Source organism: Mobula birostris, chromosome 24, assembly GCF_030028105.1.
Source record: "Mobula birostris isolate sMobBir1 chromosome 24, sMobBir1.hap1, whole genome shotgun sequence".
NCBI classification, from domain to species: Eukaryota; Metazoa; Chordata; class Chondrichthyes; order Myliobatiformes; family Myliobatidae; genus Mobula; species Mobula birostris.
In genome coordinates, this window is record NC_092393.1 from 39,363,709 (window position 1) to 39,391,489 (window position 27,781).

A 27,781-nucleotide genomic window follows, 5' to 3' on the forward strand; every position below is an offset into this window, starting at 1 on the left:
AGCTTTATCTAAGGTAATGTCTGCATATCTGATGGAGGTGTATGGGGCGTCTAGGGAGGGGTAGCACTCTGGTGGGGGGCCTGCCGTGCCCTTTTTCAGGGCAGCTCGTCCACCTTTGGTCCCCACCTGGCGCTCAGCTCTCAACTGTGGCTCCAAGTAGCTGTAACACGCACAGTGACCACACCCCGGTAAACCGTCTCGGCAGACGAGCCAAACCAGGTGAGGGTAGCCGACGGGTCTTTGACCCTTAGTGAGGTAGGGGATTTGCCTACCCCAGCATGTGAAGTCTGGCCCTGGAAGATGGAGTGGAGGTGATCGATTAATGGTCCAATGGTCAAGAAGGTAGGCCAGCAGGCATTGCTGGAGCGCTAAGAGCACGACAAGGCACTTAGACATCCTGGTCATCCACTGCAAGAGGTGGTGATCTCTTTAAACTCACCCGGCAGTAAGCAAAGGCAGACCACTGCTATAACCTATCGAGTACATGATTTCCCAATATGTCAGAGCGGCGTGGAGGGATATTGTCTGCCAACTGGAATTTCCAGATGCAACCTAAAGCGAGCATATGTGATGATACCACAAATAATTTAGAGAATAATGTATGAACTCCATGTGGTGAGCTATAAGACAAAGGCCCGCAGTCAGGACTAGGCAGGTGCAAACTCACTTAAGTCTGGATACAAAGCACCACTGTAGAGGATTCAGTGGAAGATTAAGATGATGCAGCTATAAAAGAAAGTCAATGAATAAAGATAGTGGGATGTTTGTTGTATCAGAAAGTTTGCCAAAAGCTAATGTGCGATGTCCAGGACTGCTGAAGACTTCAGTGGCAGCTTGGATAGTATAGTGTGCAAAGATTCAAGTTAATCTTTCTAACAATCCAATTATGTTGCAGCATCCAAGGTTAACTTCAGAGTTTCCACAAAAGCATCTGGAGAACCAGCCATTGCTCAAGTGTTGCATGGAATTCAGGCTGATCTCACCATGACCGTGACCAATCCAAGATTCTGCCTTCCAACTGATTACTGGGATTGCTGAGAATCTTCAGAATCAGATTCATTGATTTATCAAGGGTACATCAAACCATACAGTGAAATGCATTGTTTGCATTAACAACCAACACAACCTAAGGCTGAGGACAGTCTTCAAGTACCAGCACCAACATAGCATGCCCACTATGTCAACAAAGGAAAATGAGCAACAGCAACAACAACAGGACAATGGCAACAAAACAACAACAGCAAGCCCTGTTCCCTCCCAACCCTCACACAGTCCTGTAACCGCTGGACATGCCATCTTCAGCCTCCAGCGGACTCAAAACTCACAGGCATTGGGCCTTTGACTTTCCCAGTGGACTTGCAGAGTCTGGCAGACCCAGTTTTGACTTTCAGACTTCCGATCGACCTTCGGACTTTGATCTTCAATATCGACCCCAGGACTCGCCAATGACAATAAATGAGGATCCTGGATGAAGAACCCGAACCTTCATCCGGGTTATCTTGATGACGAGGACTCTGAACACTAGACCTAAAAATTCCATTCTTTGCCGACTCACATACTTAGGGGTCACCAACTCTTTCTACCTGCCTGCAGGGAACTCCAATCACTTTTGACAATGCAACAGGACTGTTTCACTGCAGTGCAAAGAGAAATGCTGCTTGATCTGGTTTCAAATTTTATTTTTTTTTATTGAGATACAACATGGATTAAGCCTTTCTGGTCCTTCAAACCCTCGAGCCACGCCACCCAGCAATCCCCTGATTTAATCCTAGGCTAATCGCAGGACAACTTACAATGACCAATTAACCTACCAACTGCTATGTCTTTGGACCATGGGAGGAAACCAACATGGTCATTGGGGGAGAATGTATAAACTCCTTACAGATGGTGGTGGGATACAGTAATACAATATCTGCTTTATGCACCTCGTACAAATGGATGGATTGTAGATCAGTCATTATAAAACAGACAGCCCCCATTACACAGCAGATTTCCTCTGTTTTGTTGTGGTACATTAAATATAAACTGGTAGAACAGAGTGCCAAAACAGAAGGCATCATGCCAGAACTGTATTAGTCATTCCATATAGTTGTACATTGGCTGGTTCCGAGGCAGTGAAATCTCATACCTGCAACTGCTGGTCCTTGATACACAGGGAAACCTACAATCCTTACAAAACCCTGGGCTTACTCCAGCTCTGGCAATAAGAACATGAGATGCAGTTAGGTTCTATAAATGTGTATTCTGTGTACGCTCTGTTCATTCTTTCCATCCATTTTAATATACCTGTGTTTCAGAGCAATAAAAATCCTTTTTTTTTAAATGTCCTTCAGCTTTTACCCCACCACCCACAAAACCAACTGAAAGCACCAAACACCTGTAAATATTTTTTCAATAGGACGAAGAAATCGACTGGTAATTAAGCTGCAGGTAGCTGATCACCTTTTTAAAATTGGAAAATAGAAAGTCCCTTCGGATTTAGAATCAAGCTTCTGCCAAACAAGAAGGTTTTAGCTAGAGAAAGCCAGCTCCAAAATTACCAAGCTGGCATACTAATGGAGTTTGTTACCTGCTGCTTTACATGTATCCAGTGGACTATCACTGCATGTGGCAACTTTGCTAAAGTGGCATTTGGAAAGGTACACCACAACTGTCCTACTTTGGAGTTAAGATTTTTGTTCATATCCCATTAACTACTGAACTCAGAACACCTGAGAACTATTTATGCCCTTATTAAAATATTTACAGAATGCTTGAAACTAAATGCAACTAAAGTTTTATTATACTTACTTCATAACACTGTAAAATGCCTATTTTAAATAACTTCTTAAAATACAAACTTATACTATGCAACACAACTTTTTTCTCCGGAAGTTATTGTTGAAAGAGACCAGTAATACTGACTTCAATGTTTGAATTTGTAGAATCTCACCAATTGGCCATACTTCCACAAATGACTACAGAGTGTGGAGAGAAATTGTCCTGCAGCCTCTGTTGTAACTTGTAATCTATATCAACAGACATCCCACCCTGCAAAACCTCATTTCAGGGAGGTAGCATCATCAATTTGCGGGAGACTCCCGGAACTTCCGGGAGAGGTGGGATATCTGCAATAGAGTAGCTCCTTAGCAGCTAGCCAGCTAGTTTAAATCACGTTAGCTATGCTAATGAATGATTGACACCTGTTAAACTCACCTCAACGTGTCTTTAACAGTCATCTGGGCAATAGAAAAGTCACTGTTGCAAACAGTGCAGCGAGCAACACTGTCATTATTTTTGACCCCTATTAGGCAGGGCTACACTTTAGTGTAGTCTGGGGTGATGCACATTTTATATTTTCTTTTTTTGGAACACTCTGCATGGCGTGCGCTCTCTCTCCCTCGTGCTCGCTCGCTCTCTCTCTTTCTCGTGGTTGCTCTTGTGGTCTCTCTCGCACGCGCGCGCGCTCTCTCTCTCGCTCCCGTGGTATCTCTCACGCTCTCTCTTTCTCGTGCGCGCTCTCACGCTCGCTCGCTCTCGTGGTCTCTCTTGCGCGCACTCTCATGCTCTCTTTCGTGCTCGCTCTCTCTTTCTTGCTCTCAAAAAAATTGTTTTCCGGGACATTGTACATAATTTGTGAGCATCAGGGAGCCACTATTAATATGCAGGAGACTCCCGGAACTTCCAGGAGAGGTGGGAGGTCTATATCAACAAAATTAAAATTTCATCAAACTGAACAAAACTTTAATTATGCAGTGACTATACAAGGACATGAAATGTTGAATGATGTCCAAATAATCTATGTCTTTTAGAACATACCAGTGCTCAAATTTGAGACTGCAGAGATGTAGTTACAAAAAATTGCTATGTCAACATAAAAATTAGTCAGTAATGGCAGCATAGCAGTTAACATAATGCTATTACAGCCCCCAGAACTGCAAGGAGTTGGTACATTCTTCTCATGACCACGTGGATTTCTTGTAGATGCTCTGATTTCCTACTGTATTTCAAATATATATGGGTTAGTAGGTTAATTAGTCACATGAGTGTAACTGGAAGGCATGGGCTAGTTGGGTCAGAAGGGCCAGCTGTCATGCTGCATCTCTGAATAAAATAAGAAAATAAAAACTAGACATACTTGAATGTTTATCAATGTTTAATGGAAGCAGCTAGCTTAATCACAAATTTCATTAAAGTGACTTTGTCCACTGCACCAGTCATACCCACAAGACGGCAGGCTTGCTATTACCTGTACTTACTATTTGGGTCTAACTCAATTCCTCTGATAAACTATGGAAAATATGTTGCATATAACAATATACAATTATGTTGTATTAATGGAGATAAGTGCTCAAATTAAATGTGCACCACATTCATTGTAAATTATAACTCAAAAAACATCTTTACACCCATCAAATTCAGATTTGTTGCAGAAGGGAAAGAAGCTGTACAAATGCAATGTTATTTCTTCACTCCACTGACTTCATAGGTGCTATCTGGGAAATCTCTTACAATCATTGTCTTAAGTATGAACACTGACTAGATGTCGAACCACACCAGTCATGCCTACAGCATAGATTTACATGCCTGGCAGAAACTGAATGCCCAGTGAGCTCACCTCATTAACATGCTTCAGAATCTCACTTGGACCAGATGGGCATGTATTGGTAACAATGTAATCCAAATAAACTGGTGTGGTCAATTATAATCACATCCGCCAGAAAAACACTAAATTGGAGAAGTTAAATTACAGCAACAACTAATGTTGGTTATTTCAGGTCCAGATCCACCATAACAACCTTCACCACAGAAAATAACATACCAGGACATTTGTAGAAAAACCACTGCTCGCCAAGTCCCCTTTCATACTGCACAACATTTCAAATTGGATACATAAATGCTGCACTGTCATTGTCAATAGATCATTGTCATGAAGTCACCTACCTCGCATCACATGGGAGCACCATTATCAACAGGAATGCAGCAATTCAAGGCAAGGGCCATCTCCAGCAGAATCTCACAATGGCAGGAGTTAACAGAGAAATGTTGTTGAACTATTAGTCCAAAATATTTTCAGACAGGAAGAATTTCAAGCTGATCTACTTGCTTCTGGGAGTTGCAGTTAAAAGCTACTTCAGAAATGTTACATATGGCAAATCACAAGGCTCAATATATGCTTTGAAACTTTTTGTTATTTATTGCACATAAACTTTTTGTACTTTGCCTGTCTGCTTTGTTTTCTTCAATGCTCTCTTATAAGTTTTCATTTAAGGGATATAGATATTGCTGGCAAGGCAAAAACGATTGTCCATCTCTAATTGTCATTGTTAAGATTTCTGCTTGTTGAAGACTTTAAAATCTTAGAAACAGAGTACATAAACAGGCCCATTCAGCCCACCCTGATGTCTCTCTACATTAATATTTTTTGCCCACATTAGACCCATACCCCTCACCACCTTTCCTTTCCAAGCACCTATCCAAAAGCCTTTAAAATACTGCCTCTACTATCTGCCCCCACCACCTCCTTTGGTAGCTTATTCTAAATATTCACCTCCGTATGTGTAGAAAAACTTACCCCTCAGATCTCCTCTAAATTTCTTACTTCTCACCGTAAACCTATAACTTGAAGTTCTAGATTACCCGGCCTTGATTAAACATAACATTCATAACATTGATCAACATTACATTCCAACTCAATGTTTCAGACAATGAATGCTAGCTTACAAAATGCCCTTTTCAGTACACTATCAGTTCTTTGTTGGCACTTACCGAAAGTTAGAGATTTGCACCCCGTGTTCTCTCTATTTATCAGTACTCCTAATGTCCCTATAATTTATTCCATATGTCCTATCAAAATTTAATTCCCAAGATACATGACTTTATATTTGTTTGGACTAAATTCTAACCACCCAACTTTCCAACTACTCTATGTTCCACTCCATCCTTGGACAACCAAGTTTCATGTCATCTACAAAGCTTTCTGATCACACACCTACATTCATGTCCAAACCATTATACAAACACCAAAGGTCCTAGCACAGACCACTGCAGTTTACCACGTCACAGATTTCCAGTCAGAAATACACACAACCACCACTGCTCTCTTCCATTTATCTCCCAAACAAATTTGGATCCAGTTTATAAACATGCCTTGGATCCCTTGACCCTTGACTTTCTGGACCAGCCTATCACATGGGACCTTGTCAAAAGCCTTATTAAAAGCCATGAAAATGTCTACTGCTCTGTCCTTATCAAATTTATTACCTGCTCAAAAACTCAGATTTGTGAGACATGATCACAAAAGCCATGTGAACTTTTGTTGATCAGACCCCGCCTTTCCAAGTGAACAGAAATTCTATACCTCAGAATCTTCTCCAACAACTCCACTGCCACTGATGCAAGGCTCACTGGCCTGTACTTTCAAAGCTTATCTGAACTTTCTTTTTTGAACAAGGGGACAAAATTTACTAGCTAAATAAATAAATATCGAGAACATGAGATAAAGAGTCCTTGAAAGCAAGTCCATAGGTTGTGGGAACATTTCAATGATGGGACAAGTGTAGTTGAGTGAAGTTATCCCCTTTATTACAAAAGCCTGATGGTTAAGGGGTAATAACTGTTCCTGATCCTGATAGTGTGAGTCCTGAGGCTCCTGTACCTTCTTCCCGATGACAGCAGCGAAGAGGGCGCTTGCCCTGATGGTGGGGATCTCTGATGATGGATGCTGCTTTCCTGCAACAACGTTCCATGCAGATTACTTAATGGTGGGATGAGTTTTACCCATGATGGACTGGGCTGTAGCCACTACTTTTTGTAGGATTTTCTGTTCAAGGCATTGGTGTTTCCATACTAGTCTGTGATGCAGGCAGTCAATATATTCTGCACTACACACCTACAGAAGTTTGTCAGAGTTTTAGATTTCATGCCAAATCTTACAAACCCCTAAGGAAATAGAGGCACCACCTTGCCTTCTTTGTAATTGCACTTTAAGTGCTGGACCAGACTTAACACCAAGGAGTTTAAAGTTGCTGACCTTCCCCACCTTTGATACTCTGATGAGGATTGGCTCATGGACCTCTGGTTTCCTCCTCCTGAAGTCAATATTCATTGCCTTGGTCTTGTTTAACATTAAGTAAGATGTTGCTATGGCACCACTCAGACACATTTTCAATCTTTCTTACATGCTGATTTGTCACATTTGATTCGGCTCACCACAGTGGTGTCGTCAGCAAACATGATTATGGAATTGGAACTGTGCTTAGTTACACAGTCATAAGTGTAAAGTGAGTTGGGCAAGGGGCTAAGCACACAGCCTTGAGGTGCACCTGTGCTGATGGAGATTGTGAGGAGATGTTGCCAATCCAAACTGACTGGGGTCTGCAAGTGAGGAAATCGAGGTTCCAGTTGCACAAGGAGGTATTGAGTCTAAGGTTCAAAGTTTATCGATTAGCTTTGAGGGGATGATGTTATTGAATGCCAAGCTGCAGTTGATAAACAGCATCCTAGTACAGGCACCTTTGGGGAACGTCAAACGTCAAATCAGACCCTGAGAGGCCTGTGTCGGGCATTTTCATGCCTTACAAGGCGGAGATTGGAAGTCTGTGTGGGGTGCCACTCCTCACACAGACAGTAGAGTGATGTGTGATTAAGTGCCTTGCTCAAGGACACAAACATGCTGCCACAGCTGAAGCTTGAACTAGCGACCTTCAGATCACTAGACGAACGCCTTAGCCATTTGGCCATGCGCCCAACACCTTTGCTGTCCAGATATTCTAGGGTTGAGTGAAGTCCCAATGAAATGGCACCTACTGTGGATCTGCTGTTGCATTGAAATGCTGCTGCTAAGTTAACAAATTTCATGTCACATGCCAGTGATAATAAACCTGATTCTGATTCTGTTGACAGACAAATTGGAGTGGATCCCAAATGCTTCTCAGGCCGGAGTTGATATGTTTCATCACCAACCTCTCAAAACACTTCACCACTGTGGATGTAGGTGCTACTTCTACGATAGTCATTGAGGCAGGTTGCCACGTTCTTCTTAGGCACCGATATAATTAAAGCCTGCTTGAAGCAGGTGGGTACCTCAGACTGCTGAAGCAAGTGGTTAAGGATATTAGAGAACACCCCAAGCCACTTGATCAGCACAGGTTTTAGTACCTGACCAGGTACTCCGTCTGGGCTGAATGCTTCTTGTGGGTTCACCCTCTGGCAATCTGCTCCTACGCTGGCCTCATAGGCTGAAATCATAGGATCATCTGAGGTTGAGGGAGTTCTTTATGATTCCTCCATGGTTTGACAATCAAAGTAAGTTCAGAAGCATTGAGCTCATCTGGAAGCAAAGCGCTGTTGTCTCGATTTATAAAATGATATATACAATATAAGACACAAGATAAAATGTATTATTACTAATATAATTTACATTATATATAAATATATAACATAAAATGATAATGGTGTAAACTCCTAAGATGAACTGTGCATTATTGGTGCAGTTTTATAAACACAGTATTCCATCAACAACTCAGAAGATTAATTTTTTTCATGTTCATGATCAAATAATTGGAATAAAAGTTCAGACCATCGATATTGAAATTGTCATTTGAGTTCAAAGGTTTTGTTTTCATGTTGCTAGCCCAACACTTATCTAAGTATTTAAATTTTTAATTAAATCAGTAGGTCCTTTATCCAGATAATCCCTAACTGCCTCTGGACTACTGATAGACCCGAGAGTGTGACAGATGTCGGTGAACTATATTTTCGTACCCGCATAAAGCCACCCTGGCATAAAATCAGAAAATGTTGGTGATTTTCAACAGGTCGGGCCCCATTTAAAGAGGCAATAAATAATATTTTTGTCTTTAATTTTGTCAGAAACTAAGGTGTCACTGTGATTAAAAAGTTAACTTGTTTGTCTTGTCCACAAAATTGCTTTTTTTCCTGGCATTTTTGGTTTTCTTTTGTTGTTTCATACTGCCAACATCTGGAAGATTACATTCTAACCTGAACACATTTGGACACCTGCTGCAGGAGATAAAAGGAATTCAAAACCCATAAATTACTTCATGAAATTCTAACTTCTTAAGAATTAAGTATTTACTTCTAAAAAAGTTTAATATCTAAAACAGGTAGAAGTTGAGGTTCAATACTTAAAAGATTATCACATAAAAAGATCAAAAACACAACCTTCATCTTAACTTCTGGAATTTGCATCCATCTCTTGCAAGCTTGGCTTCTACTCAACACTCCAGCAGCCCTTCTCTCCACTCATGACATGACCCATTTCTATCTAGCCATATGTTTATTTAGACATTTGTATTCACTGCACAGCAAGAAAACAACATACCCTGAAGAAACTGACTTGCTCAACTCCTCCACTGTCATCCCTACTTTCCAACAATATTAGTCAAGAGATAATCTCCTGCAGTTACATCCAGCACTGGAGAGCAAGAAGCTGTGTTATTTCCCATAGATAACAATTTCATCCCTCATTCTGGCAAATCACTTGAGTTGGACCCAACTATTTACAACCTAGGTGTTATTGTCATCCTTGACATGGGCTTATTACCCCATATCCTGTCCATCACCAATCCCATTTATTTTTTACACATAACGTAACTAATTTCCATCCTTGTCTAACCCCATCTATTGCTGAATTTCACATTTGTAGAAACAGAGAACAAAATCTTCCAGCAGTCTTCCAGGATTTAGACTGAGCATTCATCAATTGTTTTCAAGTCAGGAAGATGCAAGACCTGGAGGGGAAACTACAGGTGGCAGTATTCTCAGGAACTACTTCCCTCGTCCTTCTCAGTGGTATGGGTTGCAGGGATGGGAGATGCTATCAAGATTAGCCCAAATAACTGACTGCAGTACATTCTAAATATTCTGCTAATTTTATTCTCACTGAGCAAAACCCTGACCATCAGAATTTCCGTTCTTCAAAGAAATAGTGAAGTTGCATAGGGACTGTGATACAAATAGCTACCATATGGCATAATTTTATGACAGCAAAATGACTTCTACTAGATTAATGAAACCTCGAACCTATCCCCATAACTTGGCAAACATCACTCTGGCCGACTTGAGTTTTGATGGTCAAAATGATTAATTAAAAAAAAATTCCACTGGCAAGTCTTTGATGAAACTTTCTTTTCCACTAAAATACCATGGAAACAAAATCTCTGCACAGTTCGTGACTCAATTAGGGGAAACACATAATACAGCAGTTAGCCTTTAAAATTAATCAAAATCCAATCAAATGGACTGGGTCATAACATAGAAACAACAGAATTTTTCAATATAAAGTTAAACACTTACAACTAGTCAAATAAAAGAAATGTCCTCAGTTAGCTTCTCTCCAATATTTCTTGTTCATCATGTTAACTGTTAAAACAGTCAGACAATTCTACTTATACCACAAGCAATGCATTGTTTATGTAAATAATTAATAATTGGTACACAAATAATTTATTATATTATTGAAGGTCTATCATTGTCAGAGCGGCACAATTAAAACTGATTGCTGCCTGTTATATTTGAGTAGTGAAGCACAAAATGCTACTTTCAGTTAAGATCAAAGTTCAAAATACAATTACTATCCAAGAATCTATTTGTCACTATATACTACCTTGAGATTCATTTTCTTGCTGGCATTCACAGCAGAACAAAATAAATATAGCAGTGTTGATGAAAAACTACACACAAGCAAAGACTGACAAACAACAATCAACAACAACCACCAATGTGCAAAAGAAAAAAATTGCTGCCCTCATCTTATCTGTCAGAGTAAAGGTCAGCAAATTTGTTTAAAGCAGCTCAAGTCACCAGTATGAGTAAGATCATAATATCACAATGTGTATTTGCCTATTTTGGTTGAGTTCCTCCAGCATTTTGTGTTTATTATATTATTGTATAGTGCTAAATTGTACGGAAAGTTGATCATCTGAGAGCAAACAATGGTCTAAAACTCCAGATGAAAGATTAAAAAAATGTAAATATGGTTCAACTACCAAAAAAGCAATTTAAATTTCCTGCTCACAAAATGGAAAAATCTGTGAAAGGTGACACAATATTACTAAACTGAGCAATATTGTTAAATGCCAAAGTACAACATACTGCTCCTAAGATAGTTGTTAACTTAGCTTTAGTAGCTACAGAAAATTGAGTAATTTGTCCAGCCCATCATTCTAGCTCCTTCTGACAGTGATAAATAAAAAGTATTCCATAGTGGCATGAAATTTTTATAAGCAAAATGAAGATATTCAATCCAACAGTGAAGGTCATCTCACATACAATGTACTAAAATTTACTCCTGCTCAGGATTCCTTACAGAAAGAATTGGGTCAAAAAGCTCTGTTCAATGATACATGGTCATAGACTATGGCTTCTTCAAGTCTATCATGAGCACTTGAGAGTAAAACTGCTTAAGTATTTTGTATGTATCTAATTACAGAACAAAATATTGCAAATAAATATTGTACCTATTTCATTGGAACATAAATTAATGATGCTTCCTACCAATCAGGGAAAAATGCCACGAAAACCATAAAGATTAGTAACAGAAATGTGTACATTTAGTAACAAAATGTACAAAATTCCAGAAAATACAGCCAAGGCAATTATTATAATTATTTTTTCCCCATTGCAAGAGCAGGTAGACTTTTGGTCATATTGTGCTATAACTCATGTGTCAAAAGAAGTATGCTCATGGATCTAGAGTACTCCCACAGCCCACAGTTCTACAACGCAAAACATATTACAATAGCAAGTACCTGTTCTACAGAATCATTAAGATTAAATAAGACCTCTAAGTAAATGGCTGAGTTTCCTGTTGTTTAATTTTAATCACTGAGTTGCTAAAATTATGCACATCAAGCTGCAGTAAATGTGTGAATTAATGTTTTCAGACTTAATAATTAAATAATTTGATTGAGTTTCAACACCAAGCCTCCAGTGAAATTTCTTTCTAAATTTTGCTAACAGAATGGGGTCAGAAATCAAGATAACTTTTGCAAGGTTTATGCTGTTAATAAAAGCACAATCACTGAAAATTCCACTGGTGGTTTGAGAGCTCTCCGGTTTAGGAAACTGTCTTGGAACTTTGGTTTAACTCAGAATGATGGAATTAAGATCTCATCCCTCTAGTGACAGCATCCAAATATGTTCAAACTGGCTTGACCCAGATTCTCCAAGAACACTAGATCGTTGCATAAGACTTGCTTGTAAGTCAACTTTTACTGGATAATCTCACTGAATGAGAATGCATGGACAATGGACAGTTTACATGAGAATTGATTTGAAATGCAATGTTTTATGCACATGGAACTTTGTACTCATTTATCAAAACCACACTGAAATGGTGATTGTTTGACATGTACAATGGCTACAAAAAATATATAACTTTTCAAGATTCTCTTATTCCAAAAAAAATCACTTGTTTTTATTTTCCCATACACCATGAAAACAGGCTCTTCAGCCCACTGAGTCCACGCCATCCATCTATTCACTCATACCAATCCTATTTTTATCTATTTTATGCTCTCCAAATTCCCATCAACTCACCTCTGATTCTATCAACCACCTACATACAACAGGCAATTTACAGTGGCCAATTAACCTACTGAATCACACATCTTTGTGACATACAGCTGGAAGATATACAAGTCACAGGGAGAACATGCACATTTCACTGATACAGCATCAGAGGATGATATTGAACTAGAGTCACCAGACCTATGAAGCCTCAGTTCTGCTAGCTACACCACTGTGTTACTTATCCTACATTTTTCTGTCTTTATTTTTCATTTTACTTTACTTTCTTTGCTTGCGAGAAGTTTCATATGGTCTGGTCTTACAATATTGTTAATACTGTCAAAGACTGGCCAAACTTTTGGAAATTTTCCTTCAATCATTCAGGAAAAACTTAATAAGCTCTGTTTAGCAGCTTCACTCCATGGCTAAAACCACGAACTACACCATGGATAACACATGTGCCCATCCTATTACTTGACATGAACTATCGAGAAAACAAGTCTACTGCACTGTTTCAATTCTTTCCAAACACCCCCCCCCAATAACTACAAGAAATGGTTTAAAAAGTAAGGTATTTTCTGGAGAAACCATGCATGGTGGTGTTGGATATGTGCAGAAATTAGAACATCAACCACAGCTACTACATGACGTTTCCAATTCTGAAACAAACAAAAACAGGACGTGTTTGCAGACAACAGTATCATCTCTAAGAGTAAGATAAACATAGAACAAAGTACAGTATAGGCCCTTCGGCCCATGATGTTCTGTCATCCTTTTTACCTACTCCAAGGTCAATCTAACCCTTCCCTCTTACATAACCCCTACTTCTTCTATCACCACATGTTCTTAAATACCCCAAATGTATGTGCCTCTACCACCACCCACCCTGGCAGGGGGTTCCACGTATCTATCACATCGAGTAAGACTACCTGTGTAAAGATGAGCTAAACGAGTTCTTTAAAATGAACAAAACAGAGTCTAAAATTAATGTAATGTATTCTAAATGCAAGACAATTGGAAAATGCTAACAATTCCAGATCAAACTGTCACAAGATCTCCAAATTCAGTGTTTCAAATATTGAAGTCACAGATTTGCTGTCTACTTTTCACTGAATTTTTCCATACATATCAGTTCATGGACTCTAGTTCTAGCTCTAGGGCACAAATCATTGCAGCTACCCACCAGTTACTCTGGAGAATCTGCTCACCCAATTATATAAAAAATGGCTTAATTTTAGATGAGAGAAAAGGCCGAGAAAAGCATAAAATACTTTACATTTTCTGAATTAAATGAGTTTATTCAATGTTTGAAAGTCTTACTGCTTTTCAATTTGTAACTTTTAAAAGGCTTTTTTAAAATTGATTTTTAATATTTTCTGAATGGTTTTCAATGTCAGGGATATTAAAAAGCACTCAACATCTTTGTCCATAGTCATTTGTCAATACTTTCCTGCAGTTCCCTGCATTCAGCTTGAGTGTTATCAAAAAGTGGGTAGGTTTTTCCATCTACCTTATGTCACAACACCCTGCAATCATCCAAGGTCTTTAATACTTAAGGTTGGGATGGCACTTACTGGAGTCATAAATTCGTACAACACAGACACGGACCTTTCACTCAACTTGTCCACTCAGCCTGTATCCCTCTGCTCCTTTCCTATTCAGAAACCTGTCCAAATGCCTTTTAATTGTTCTATTTCTGCCTCTACTACCTCTTCAGGCAGCTTGTTCCATATAACCACAACCTTCTATGCGGAAAACCCTGCCCTCATTTAAGTTCTCCCCTCTTACTGAAAACATGAGGGCAGAGTTACAAGACTTCCTCATCCAAGGAAAGAGTTTCTGACTATCTATCCTATGTATGCCTTTGTAATTTTATAAAACGCCCCCCCCCCCCAAAGTCACCATCTCTTGCTCTTATTATGAACTTTTACTCAGAGTTATGAACTCTTACTCAACAGTTTCCCTGTCCATTAACACTCCTGGGGTCCCTGCCATTTACTGAACCTGTCCCATCAGTACATGATATTTAAAACTACATTTAGCCACTTAATCTTCACCATACATGAACTCTTGAGAGAAATACTGGGAGCAGCTTCAAACAACACATGGACTATTTTCATTACATAAAAGCTTTTATCAATTAATTGAAAAAAACTATGGAGCACCAATCTCACACTTCTCTGCTGTCAAATATTTACACCTATCTCTCATCCTGCTACAAGAGAGCTTGCAAGCTGTGATCTTAGTCTGAGAGCAGACTGCTGTCATGCAATGCTGTGCCATCTTTCTCACCACTTTTCCCTCAGTCTTTCTCACGGCAACAAGCTTCCTACTGGAGTAGAAGTAATGTACAGGACAAATGGGAAACTGTTCAATTACTCACCCTACACACTTCCAAATCAAGGTCATTCCAATCTACATCATGAAGCTGTAACACACAAATGATATTTTCGTAGTTTTACAGTATACTTGGAGGTCAAGCTCCATGCTATTATCACCATATTCACTGAAACATACAAGAGACTAGGTTGTAGCAACTACAGAACAAAGGTGCTCTACTAATTTGTCCCCACTGTACAATCTTCATCCCTCTGCAACAGTAAAGGTTTATGGAAAATCCTGGAAAACACAAACCATTTCCTATTTATTGGCAAGCACCTTTCAATGAAGCCATATATGGACCAAGAAAATCACTTTCACCTTCAGTGCATCAGCGCCGTTTTTGGTCATCTGGGTAAAAGATTATTTATAGATCAAGGCCTCATATCCATCACAAAGCTTATTGATCAATAAGGCCACTGTGGAAATGGAGTAGAAGCAAGTCATCTTCAACAACAACCGCTTGCCCCTTAACACTTCTATTAAATAAAATTGTTCCATGTTCTTCAGAGGGAAAGTGTGTCATCATACAGTAATGGAAATGGAACTGAGCTGAGAAGTTGGGAATTCAGCAGGCTACTTATTAGCAAAGACTGACAATAAGATGAAGAAACCATAATATAGTTTTCACAACTCAAAAGAAACTGCAGATGCTTCAATCTGGGAAAAATACGACTCTTCTGGAGGATCTAAGTGGGTCAGGCAGCATCTATAGAAGCAAAAGGATGGTCAAGACTTTTGCCTCAACAGATGTAGCCTGATCCACTGAGTTCCTCAAGCTGTTTGTTTTTCATTTCGCCAGATCACAGCATCTGCAGTCTATAATGTCTCTAGCAGATAGCTGCCACTTTTACCTTCTGCAGGGCTGATCCATCCCTGCACTTTCTTTACACAAATCCCACTTGCCTTTTACAGCATCCCCCTCCTTCTTGTGGTCTTTGCCCAAGCTTCCAATAACAATATACTATTTGCCTCTTGTTTCTGGGTTCAAGATCTATCTACTCTCCAGCCACTTCAATAAGTTCCAACTATGCTGATCTTTGTTTTCCTGTGTTGTCTAATTGACTTCTGCTTTCTTCCATTTGCCTTTATCTCGCTCTCTTTCATCTCCAGTGCTGCAGATTTCCCAGAGTCTGAGTCTACTCACATTCCCACCAAAGAAGTGCACTGCCCCAGACAACACCTACTTACTATGGTAGACAAAACAATAAACTGTTATATTGTGGTTACACTATCATAGATATAAAACAGTCAAATATAAAAGGCTGCTACCTACCTTAGTACAGACTGTGTAAACAAGTCATATAAATTTATTTTCTTTCTTCCAGGTTCTAAATTCCATAATTTAGTGTTTCTTTTGGGAGAACTTCAATAACTGGCTTATAAATAATAAATCTCATTTATTAAAAACTACTTTGTCAGTTTCTATTTGTTTACTGCTGCCCAATAAGCAATTGCAAATATTTCAATACATTTACATTTGGGTGAATTCCTCACATTCATTCTCCTAAAGAACTATCAATTGTATAGGCACAATAACCAAATTCACTTTAGTATCAAATTCATTTCAAAATTGAGGTATTTCTTCATGAATTCATTTGAAATATGATTGCTACATTTCCCAAATATCTTCCATCACCCCATGTCCTCACCGTCTACCACTCCATAAGCCTCCACATCCACCACATCATTCCCCATAACTTCCGCTATCTTCAACAGAGCCCTACCACCAAACACTTCTTTACCTTCCCCTACTCTTCGTTTTCCACAGGGATCGCTCTCTTCCATGATTCCCTTGCTCATTCATTCTTTCCCACTAATCTCCCTCCTGTCACTTATTCCAGCAAGTGGAAGGAATGCTACATCTGCCCATTCACCACCGCCTCCACTTCCATTCATCACCGCAAACAGTTTTTCAAGGTGAGGCAACACTTCACCTGTGAACCGATTGGGGTCATCTAGTTTATCTGCTGTTTTCGATGCAGCCTCCTCTACATTGGTGAGATCCAACATACAACGGGTGACTGCTTTGTTGAGCTCCTTCGCTCCATGCTCAATATGCAGTATTTCCCAGCAGTCAACCATTTTAATTCCAATACTCATTCCTATTCCGACATGTTGGTCCATGAGCACCTCTACTGCCAAGATAAAGCCACTGTCATGTTGAATGTGCAACAACTTATATTCCATTTAGATAACCTCTAACCTAATATCACGAACATCGAGTTCTCCAACTTCCATCAACTTTTCCCCTACCCCTTCTTCAATTCCCCACTCCGGCCTCCTCTTACCTTCTCCTTACCTGCTTATCATCTCCCCTGGTGCCCCACTTCCTCCATACCTTTCTTCCATTGTCCACTCTCCTCTCCTATCTTCTCCAGTCCTTTTCCTTTTCCACCTATCACCAGCCAGCTTCTTACTTCATCCCCTCCCCCACTCACCTACCTTCCCCTTGTAGTTAGCACTTCTTCCCCTCCCCCCACCTTCTTATTCTGACTTCTTCTCCCTTCATTTCCAGTACTGATGAAGGGTCTTGGCCAAAACATCAACTGTTCATTCACTTCCATAGGTATTGTCTGACCTGATCTGCAGAATCTCTTGTATTTATGATCAACTATGTTATGTTTATGTTTTCCAAGCACTCCAGTGAAAATCTCTCCTTGTTACCTCAACACACAGACCTTTTAGTGTTTATTTTATGTTTCTATATTTTCTTCAGAAACATCACTTAGGTGAACACAAGCATATTAATAGTTGCAAAGAAAAGCTAGAGATTCCTCAGGAGATCTATCAAAACAAACAAGATCACACAAAATAAATTCACTACAGGTACTACAGGGAGGTAGACTGTAGAACATACTGCAGACTTCCGCAGAAAAAGGAAGGCTGAATAAAACAGAAAATACAACAAATACTAATTATACTTTTTGCATTGGTTTTGTTGATGTTGTGCCAGCCAGTTGCTTTTGAAGTTGAATATACTATTAATTATTGAATTGATAAGACCAAATGTTTATATTAAGTCCAGAGACTTGCATCCCAAACTGCATATTTTATCATCTGTTACCAAATAGGATTTTAAATAATTTGCTTGATTAACTTAAAGTCTGAAAGTTCATGCTCCATTTTACATTCAATGTCTTCCCCCAAGTCCAATAGTTATAGCAAAGAAATTGTTACTGAGATTATATTAGTTTAAATCTCATTATAGCAAATAGTGAAACTGTAATTCAACTGGTTTCCTGATGTCCTTCAGGGAAAGGAAGTTGCTTCCTCTACTCAACATGACTCTAGATTCAAATTACATGAATGACTTTTCATGTCCTTAAGGCAACAACGAAGGTTAGGCAATACATTCCATCTCACCACTTACTCCTTGATCCCAAGAACACAATTATAGTAAATTGCAGTTCACCTCCATAAATGGATACACTTATGTCAGACATTTATATACATCAATAAGTTGCTCATATAATTAATCTTGACTTAAAGCTAAAACTACGACAAGTGGTTTTACAATGCAATGCAAACTATTGGCATTGCGGGCTTACTTTTCTGTTGGCATCAAATATTAATGTTAAATCTGTTTAACAATTCCAAAAATGATTTCTTGAAACCTGTCATACAGATGTCTTTTTAAATGCTCTTGAGGGTGTTCAATCAGTACTTGATGGAGTATAGACTACCATCAGATTCATTTTCTTGCAAGCATTCACAGTAGAAGAAATACAATAAAATCAGTGAAAAACTACACACAAGACAACCGATGTGCAAAAGACACACTGTGCAAATAGAAAAACGTAAATAAATAACATTGAGAACATGAGTTGTAAAGTCTTTGAAAGTGAGCCCATAGGTTGTGGCAACACACATCAAAGTTGCTGGTGAACGCAGCAGGCCAGGCAGCATCTCTAGGAAGAGGTGCAGTCGACGTTTCAGGCCGAGACCCTTCGTCAGGACTAACTGAAGGAAGAGTGATTAAGGGATTTGAAAGTTGGAGGGGGAGGGGGAGATCCAAAATGATAGAAGACAGGAGGGGGAGGGATGGAGCCAAGAGCTGGACAGGTGATAGGCAAAAGGGATACGAGAGGATCATGGGACAGGAGGCCCGGGAAGAAAGACAAGGAGCGGTGGGGGGGGGGGGGGGACCCAGAGGATGGGCAAAGGGTATATTCAGAGGGACAGAGGGAGAAAAAGGAGAGTGAGAGAAAGAATGTGTGTATAACAATAAGTAACAGATGGGGTACGAGGGGGAGGTGGGGCATTAGCGGAAGTTAAAGTCGATGTTCACACCATCATGTTGGAGGCTACCCAGACGGAATACAAGGTGTTGTTCCTCCAACCTGAGTGTGGCTTCCTCTTTACAGTAGAGGAGGCCGTGGATAGACATGTCAGAATGGGAATGGGATGTGGAATTAAAATGTGTGGCCACTGGGAGATCCTGCTTTCTCTGGCGGACAGAGCGTAGGTGTTCAGCAAAGCGGTCTCCCAGTCTGCGTCGGGTCTCGCCAATATATAAAAGGCCACATCAGGAGCACCGGACGCAGTATATCACCCCAGCCGACTCACAGGTGAAGTGTTGCCTCACCTGGAAGGACTGTTTGGGGTCCTGAATGGTGGTAAGGGAGGAAGTGTAAGGGCATGTGTAGCACTTGTTCCGCTTACACGGATAAGTGCCAGGAGAGAGATCAGTGGGGAGGGATGGGGGGGATGAATGGACAGGGGAGTCGCGTAGGGAGCGATCCCTGCGGAATGCAAAGGGGGGGGAGGGAAAGATGTGCTTAGTGGTGGGATCCCGTTGGAGGCGGCGGAAGTTACGGAGAATAATATGTTGGATCCAGAGGCTGGTGGGGTGGTAGGTGAGGACCAGGGGAACCCTATTCCTAGTGGGGTGGCGGGAGGATGGAGTCAGAGCAGATGTACGTGAAATGGGGGAGATGCGTTTAAGAGCAGAGTTGATAGTGGAGGAAGGGAAGCCCCTTTCTTTAAAAAAGGAAGACATCTCCCTCGTCCTAGAATGAAAAGCCTCATCCTGAGAGCAGATGCGGCGGCGACAGAGGAATTGCGAGAAGGATATGGCGTTTTGCAAGAGACAGGGTGAGAAGAGGAATAGACCAGATAGCTGTGAGAGTCAGTAGGCTTATAGTAGACATCAGTGGATAAGCTGTCTCCAGAGGCAGAGACAGAAAGATCTAGAAAGGGGAGGGAGGTGTCGGAAATGGACCAGGTAAACTTGAGGGCAGGGTGAAAGTTGGACGCAAAGTTAATAAAGTCAACGAGCTCTGCATGCATGCAGGAAGCAGCGCCAATGCAGTTGTCGATGTAGCGAAGGAAAAGTAGGGGACAGATACCAGAATAGGCACGGAACATAGATTGTTCCCTAGGTTGTGAGATCATTTCAGTGTTGAGGTGAGTGAAGTTATCCATACTGGTTCATAAGCCTAATGGTTAAAGCATAGCAATTGTTCCTGAAGCTGCTGGTGTTGGGCCCAAAGCTCCTGTACTTCCTTCCCACTGGGAGCAGCAAGAAGAGAGCATGGATGGCAGGGATCCTTGATGATGGATGCTTCTAGCTTGTAGAAGCGCTCCTTATAGATGTGCTCAATGATGAGAAGAGCTTTGCCTATAATGGACTGGGTTATATCCACCAGTTACTGAAGGCTTTTCTTTTCTTGGACATTGATGTTTCCATACCCGGCCATGACGTAAACAGTCAGGATACTCTCCATTGTGCATCTATAGAAGTTCGTCAAAATTTTAGACATGCTGAATCTGCACAAACTTCTAAGAAATCAGAGGTGCTGTTGTGGCTTCTTTGTAATGGCACTTACATGCTGGTCTCATGCCAGATCCTCTGATCTGATAACACCAAGGAATTTAAGGTTACTGACCCTCTCCATTCCAATCCCCTAATGGAGATTGGCTCACTGACCTTCAGTTTCCTCCTCCTGTAGTCAGTAACTAGCACTTTAGTTTTGCTGATATTGAGTGAGAGGCTGCTGCTGTGGTACCTTTCAACCAGATTTTCAATCTTCCTCCTATATGCCGATTCATCACCACCTTTGGTCTGTAGGAAAGAATCAGTCCTCTCCCATTTCTTCCTGCCAGGACAGACATCAATAAGATCAGGAAGCAACACAGCTCTGTTGTTCCTAGAATTAATCTCAGGTAGCAAAGATCTAGAATAAAGTCAGGTAGAGAGAACATGGAGGCATAATGAATGCCCTTCCTCATTTTCCTTTCCCAAAACCACTATCCCGAACCCTCCCCTCATAAACTGAAGTTCCCTCATCTGGCCTTCATTCTTCAAGCACCCTATCACAATGACAAATGAACTACCAGGCCTGCCTGTCCCTCAGTTATGGGTCTGATCCCTACTTACCATACTGTCTATGTGCACATTTTCCAGGCAACAAGGTGCATGTTCCCCAGCAATTGCATTCCTCACACATAACAGAGAAAATAATCCATATAGGTTGGCAGATTAATTGGCCACTTTAAATTGTTCCTCAGAAATTCTGTCAGAGACTTTTGCACAGGAGGAAATAAAACATAAGAGACAAGTTAATTTAAAATAGACAATCAGTGCAGGCACAAGAGGCTGTAGATGCAGTAATCTAGGGCAAAAAAGAGCAAACTGCTGGAAGAACTCAGAGGGCTTAACATGATCTAAGGGTGGAGTGGGGGGCTATTCAGTCTTGAGTTGAAATGTTAATCTACCATCCACACATGCTGCTCAATATGGTGAGTTCCTCTAGCAGTTATCTCTTGCAACACATCACTGTCTTGTACTACATTGTTTAAACCTCCTCCCAAACCTTTCTCATCATACTCTTTCAGTATAACATTACATACTTTGCTCTATCAAGTACTAACGCAGTGGTAGAATCTAAGGGATTGGGAATGTGGCGTGAATGGATAATAGAGAAATTTAGTGAGGGAGTGAAATTGCTCCACAAGAAAGCATGGATTAGATGGGCCGAAGTGGCTTCATTCTCCAGTGTAAGGAAATATGGAAAAAGTCCCAGCAACTGTTCTGCTCAGTGCCTGATCACTAGAGATGCAATCGTTCCTGGGCAGCTATATTTATCAAATATAGATATCTCTCTGACTTCCAACTTATTTACTCTTTTACATTCTAGGGAATAGTTTCCTTGCTATTCTTAGAAAAGTACTCCACCATGAAGTTACTTTTCTAATTGTACGGCTGAACTTTTCTTCTATACTTGTGCTGGAACACAAGGGAGGTGATCTTCAATTCCAGGATACTTATGAACTTTCCGGCAAGATTATCAACCATACAAACAGAGGATTTCAAAACACTGCAGAAACCTAGAAGGCCGCTACCTGCCTACTTGCCCTCGAGTAACAAGGGCATTGACAAAAATAGGACTGAAAAAAGAAATAGAAATACTAAGAGCTGTTGTCTCCCACACAATTCTATGCCTTGGCAATTTTGCAGAGTAAAGAAAATGTTACCAGAAATTCATCCTTACTAATTTTATTTACTTAAAAGCCCCCAGGGTAATAAACTGCATAGCATTTTTTTTCTGACCAATACTTTATGACAAACTTTATGTCTTCAAAGATAGACAATATAAATACTGCCAGGCTGAAGAAGCTGGAGGTTCCATCTGATTTTTTTTTTGATTTGTAAAGAAATGTTCCACCAGCAGAGCTATACAGCACTCACAGGGCATTCATTTTGACATACATTCTTCCTTAAGTTGTGCCTGTCATCACATCAGAGCTATACACATCCTCAGGCACTTTGTAATTGGAAGGTCAGAGATGAAAAATTGAGATAGACATCAATGCTAAAATGTGGAAAAGTTAAGAAATATAAAATGAAGGGCATTCTCTCAGCAAAAAAAGGATATCTTGCAGGGTGTGAAAATTAATATAGTCATATTGGATTCTTTGGCAACACAACCAAATACAAGGAAAGGCTACTCCAATCCTGAAAACATACACAATTCAACCATATAATTCTGGTTATATGACGTGTTTGACATACCATTTTCTTTCACTTAGTTTGTAAAAAAAAACCCTGCCATTTGCTTTTGAAACTTTCGGTCTTGATGTCTCAGTTTCTCTTTCCACAGATGCTGCCTGACCAGCTGAGCATTTCCAACATAGTATTTTCCTGATTTCTATCATCTGCAGTTTAAAAAAAACCTTGTGATCTGAATATATTTTGACCACTGCAGATGATGGATCGTAAACTAAAATTGTTTACCCTAAACAAAATCAAGCAGGCATCTTGCAAGGTGCAAGGATATTTACTGGAAGTGTGTATTTCTGAACATCAACTGACGATATAGCTGCCTTGATTTATCAAACTTTCTTTTTAAATTCATTCTCAGTTCCTAGGTATCCAAACTTATGCTTATGTTTAACCATGGGAAGTATGATGTCTATGCACAAGAACTAGTGCTTTAGAAGTAGGGAGAATATGAATATTGTAATGCAGTAAATGATGAAATAACTCCAAACCTAATCTTTAGAGTACAAAACTACTGATTAATCTTTTCCACATTTGGATATAAGCAGTCTAAATCAGGGGTTCCCAGCCGGGGACCCTGGACCCATCAGTTAATGGTAGGGGTCCATGGCAAAAAGACAATGGGAACTCCTTGTCTAAAGGGATGTTACTTTTACACAGAAATATTTACTTCATTGCAGCCATCTTTCCTCAATAAATGCCTAAAAATGAAACAGCCCAGCAGCTTCTCTACAACTTCTAACCCAGCCTTCAGTTGTTCATTAAACAGAACCATCTCTTGAAGTAAATAGCCATTATCTATGTTCTTCACGGGAAAAACCCACTTCACTGGGGCGTTCCAAAACGAAGAAACCCTAATGTCAAAAAATAAACACACAGTACACGAATCTACAATTGGACATCTCCAAAAGCATCAAAAATGAACAAATTATTTGAACGTAGTTAAGATTTAAACAAACTTCACTTCATCTTCATTTATCTATCAGGAAGATGACACAATTAGTTGCAGATAGCATACATCTTATTTGAAGGGTGATGAATCGTACATGCAGATATGCTTCAGAATATCAAACATAATTCTAAGTGGAAATGTGTTGCTTTTTATACTCTTGATAAATGTTAAGGTAACTGAAGAGTAGATATTACTTCAGAATTGTTGATGTGTTTTATGGGATACCTATTCCGAGAGTCATAAAACATAGAAATGGGCCTTTGACTCTACTCATGGATTGTGACTTTGGTGCCCACAAAGCTAGTCCCATTTGTCCACATAGTCTAAACCTTTCCAATCCATGTACCTATCCAAGGCCTTTGGAATGCTGTTGTTGTATCTGCCTCAATCACTTTCTCTCATAGCTTATTCCATGTGACCATGAACCTATGTGAAGAAGTTGCCTCTCAGATTCCTTTTAAATATTTCACTTCTCACCTTAAACTTCTGCCCAAGTTTTTTTTCCTGTTTCCCTTCTAGTAAAAGTATTATGTACATTCACCCTATATATATGGCATCAACTTATACACCTCTCATTCTCCTGCATTTTAAGCAAAGGTGTGCAATCTCTCCCTGCAACTCAGATCTTTGAGTCCTGGCAACATCCATGTAAATCCTTCCTCCACTCTTTCCAGTTTAATAATGTCTTTTGTATAAGAGGGTGACCAAAATTACATAAAATGGTGTAAACTGTACACCATTTTCTTAAGTCTCATCAAAGGGTGCAATCTGTGACATTAAACGTCATGTAATCGGATGATTATCTATCTGGAAGAAATTTCTTAAGTGACATTTTGTGTCAGTGACCTGTTAAATTAATCAGAATTATTCCCTGTAAAAAAAAACTGAACTGGAATTTACAGAGAATCAAAACCGAAGTGGACAAAAGAACAATAACTCCCACAACTGCTTTTAAAACTTTCTAGCGCAGAAACATTCAATTTAGATATTTCATGGCAATCTGCCATCTGAAGGTAATAGATTGTGTCAAACAAGGGAATTGCAAAAGAATGTTGTTGTGCTACTGAAGAAAGATGTCCCAAGAATCCCAGGATTGTGATGCCGAATTCCCAGGGCTATGCCGTCTGCAACTATGGTGATCTAAAACAGTCTTTAAAGAACATTGACGAGCCTCACGCCTCTTCTCCGTCAGTTGCTGTACCGTCATCCCCGGTACAAGGTTATATAATGCCCGTGAGAGACTGTCCTCCAACGAGCGCTGTTTCACATTCTCACCCAAGTTTACTCCTGCACACCTGTTAGTTCAAAACACCCATCACAGAAACAAGCTCAATGCAGTCTTGAATTATAGTTTTTATTAAAGCATTGCGCTGCAATCTTATAAGACATTTATCGGTTTCTTAAAGAAAGCGTTGTTGCCACATTGTGGAGTCTTTGAGTAGCTACTGTTCTCCAGCTTGCCTGTTTGGTCGACGGCAGCTTACTTGCTGACAAGGAAAAGTTTGCAATGCAGCATTTATATCAATATCTGTGCCTCTTCAACGTTAGCTTTTCCGCGCCCGATAGCTTTAAAATAAGATTCCGTCCGACAATTATGTCATGGCATCCAAATTACATCACTGCATAGTCTTCAGCAGCGAAAACGTCTTTTTTTCCGTCTCTTCCCAGTCCTGAATTGAATGCCAAGTCTCATGTCAGCTATTTCCTATATGACTAATTAAGTGTGGATTTATTTAGACCAGTAATCGCATTCGTGGAAGCCCGCTGTAAAACACTTATCATCAATTCATACCCAGCACCATGTGTAAACAAACAATTCAAATCGTGATTGGCATCATCAGAGAGACTGACGCAGCCTGAATACACTAACAACTGCACATGAAAGCTCTCTACCGAAAGCATCGGCAAAGTGGCTCCCAAAATGTCCACCTTCTAAAAAGGAATACCGAGAAAATCTCCCGATTCCTTTTTGCGTTCTGCTTTAACAAGTCGCGTTCAATTTTCGAAAACGCTAGGCATCAATTTTGTAACCAAAGATTACAAACCATGGTCCGGGTCAGTTACTTTGCAGATGGAAATCGCTGAATTGCAGCAGTAAACTGCAAAGAGTCAGTTTTCACCAAAGCACACGAAAGGCAAAGGGCGTCAAGTTCGAACCGTGGGAGAAGCGAGAATGAAAGTGCCCATTATTTGTTGAGCAAATAAACATCCGTCACATTCGGCCTCAGGGGCACAAGATTCTGCTCTTACTAGTTAATTGATCTGCTCTAGTCAGGGTCATTATGTTTAAAAGATGAGAAAGATCGATACCAAAAAAAACCCGAAAGGACCTGTCACCTCCACGCACTTTACACACAATTGACTGCAATTCAGTTACTTTAATTCTCCTCCATCCCATCCCTCTCGTTCAGTCACTCAATGGGTTTATCAACCCGATTTCCCATTTCATACCTACTGCCTATCCCCATATTTCACTGCTCCTCTAATTTTGCTTGTTAAGTTTCTGTTCTCAGTTACTCTCTGACATCTGCCAACATTCTCTCAGATAAATTCGGAGCATATATTTAAACCCTGACTTTGTTCATTGTATTTTTCACTTTCTTTCATTGCCCGGTTTTGACAACACGCGTCCACATTGGCACCGTGTACAGAATATAGTTCTTTTTCACAGGTATCCCTCATCTTACGTCTTCTTCCTGTTCCCCCCTAAGCATAGTGTTTCCCCTCTCTCTCTCTCCACAAAATCGACACAACTGTTTACTACAATGAGGTGAACAGAGTTGCACTGGATTAAAATGTACAAGAAAAAACATTAAAAATGAACCAGAGGCGTTATATTTTCAATCTGTAAGCCGGGCTCCCGAGCTCGGCCCTGCCCGCATCTTCGGGCGATGCTACCGCCCTCCCGGGCTCTCTCCTACCTTGTGCCCGCGATGCAGCGCTGAACATAAGTAAAAGAGCCAGCAAAAGGCATCCTTCCAGCCCGGACTTCCTCGCCATGGTCACTCCGCAGTTTAGAATCCTTCTCGCCCCGGAGCTAGATTCCCTGCAAGTTCCTTCGGAAGCGGGGAGTTCTTGTTCAGGCCAGAATCCGTCGAAGGTTGGACGAGGTCTAAGAGCTACCGATACATTAAAGGACTCTCGCTGCCGAGCGCCAGACTGAAACGCAAGTTAGGGGGAGGAACCCCCCTGAACAGAGAGCAGAACTCGAATCTCCGACTGTCCTCGAATAACGTCAAACTTGCTCAAACTTCCAGCCGTACACACTCTCCGGATTTCAGTTCCCAAACTTCCATCCCCTTCTTTCATTCATTGTGTTTGCGGGATTAGGAAGCAGATTCGTAGTTGCCTAGGATTCTGGGTTTTCTTTTAACGTTTGCCATTTACTTTTTTTTTGGAAGCGACTGAAGGATGACTGTGCCTACGGGCAGTGCAGCAATGAACTACAGTAATCTGTCCCGCTGCAAAATAACTGGCAATAAAATACAGCTCGCACAGACTTCCCTGGGATTGGCGGGGGAATCAAAAGTTTTTGCGGGTTGCCTAGCTGACTTCCCCTACGGGGAGGGGGAGCGCCTTTCCCCCCTCCGCCTCCTCAGAGTCTTGCTGCCACTTGTGTGAAGGGGCGCGATGATCTGCCGGCGCTGCTGCCGCTGTTTCTGTCGCCTTCTGCCTCGCACGATCTCGCTCCGCTTTCGCCGGCACTCGCTCACGGGGTTGGCGGGGTGGAGCGTGGGGGTGTGGTGGGGAGGTGGTGGTGGTGGGGGCGGGGGGTGGAGATGATGCAGCCCAAACCCGGCGCGCAAGCCCGGCAGACAGGAGTTCCGCGCTGAAGCGCAGGACGTGGAGAGAGACCATCCGCGCGCGCGGACCCGGGCGGGTGGGGAGGGCAAAGCGTGTGCGCGCGGCCACAGGTGGTGAAGGTGTAGAGG

At 40.8% G+C, this 27,781-nt stretch overlaps 1 protein-coding gene across 5 annotated transcripts in view; it reads right to left on the reverse strand.

The window, feature by feature from the left end:
* The window catches only part of LOC140187285 (protein sidekick-2-like), a 971,472-nt gene extending 943,947 nt beyond the window's left edge, over nucleotides 1–27,525 (reverse strand). For all 5 annotated transcript variants that reach the window (XM_072242443.1, XM_072242442.1, XM_072242441.1 and 2 more), the window contains exon 1: nucleotides 26,771–27,525. In XM_072242443.1, the coding sequence (XP_072098544.1) occupies nucleotides 26,771–26,849 (79 nt within the window). In that variant the 5' untranslated portion in view covers nucleotides 26,850–27,525. The remainder of the gene's footprint in view (nucleotides 1–26,770) is intronic.
* Between the last annotated feature and the right edge of the window lie 256 nt (nucleotides 27,526–27,781).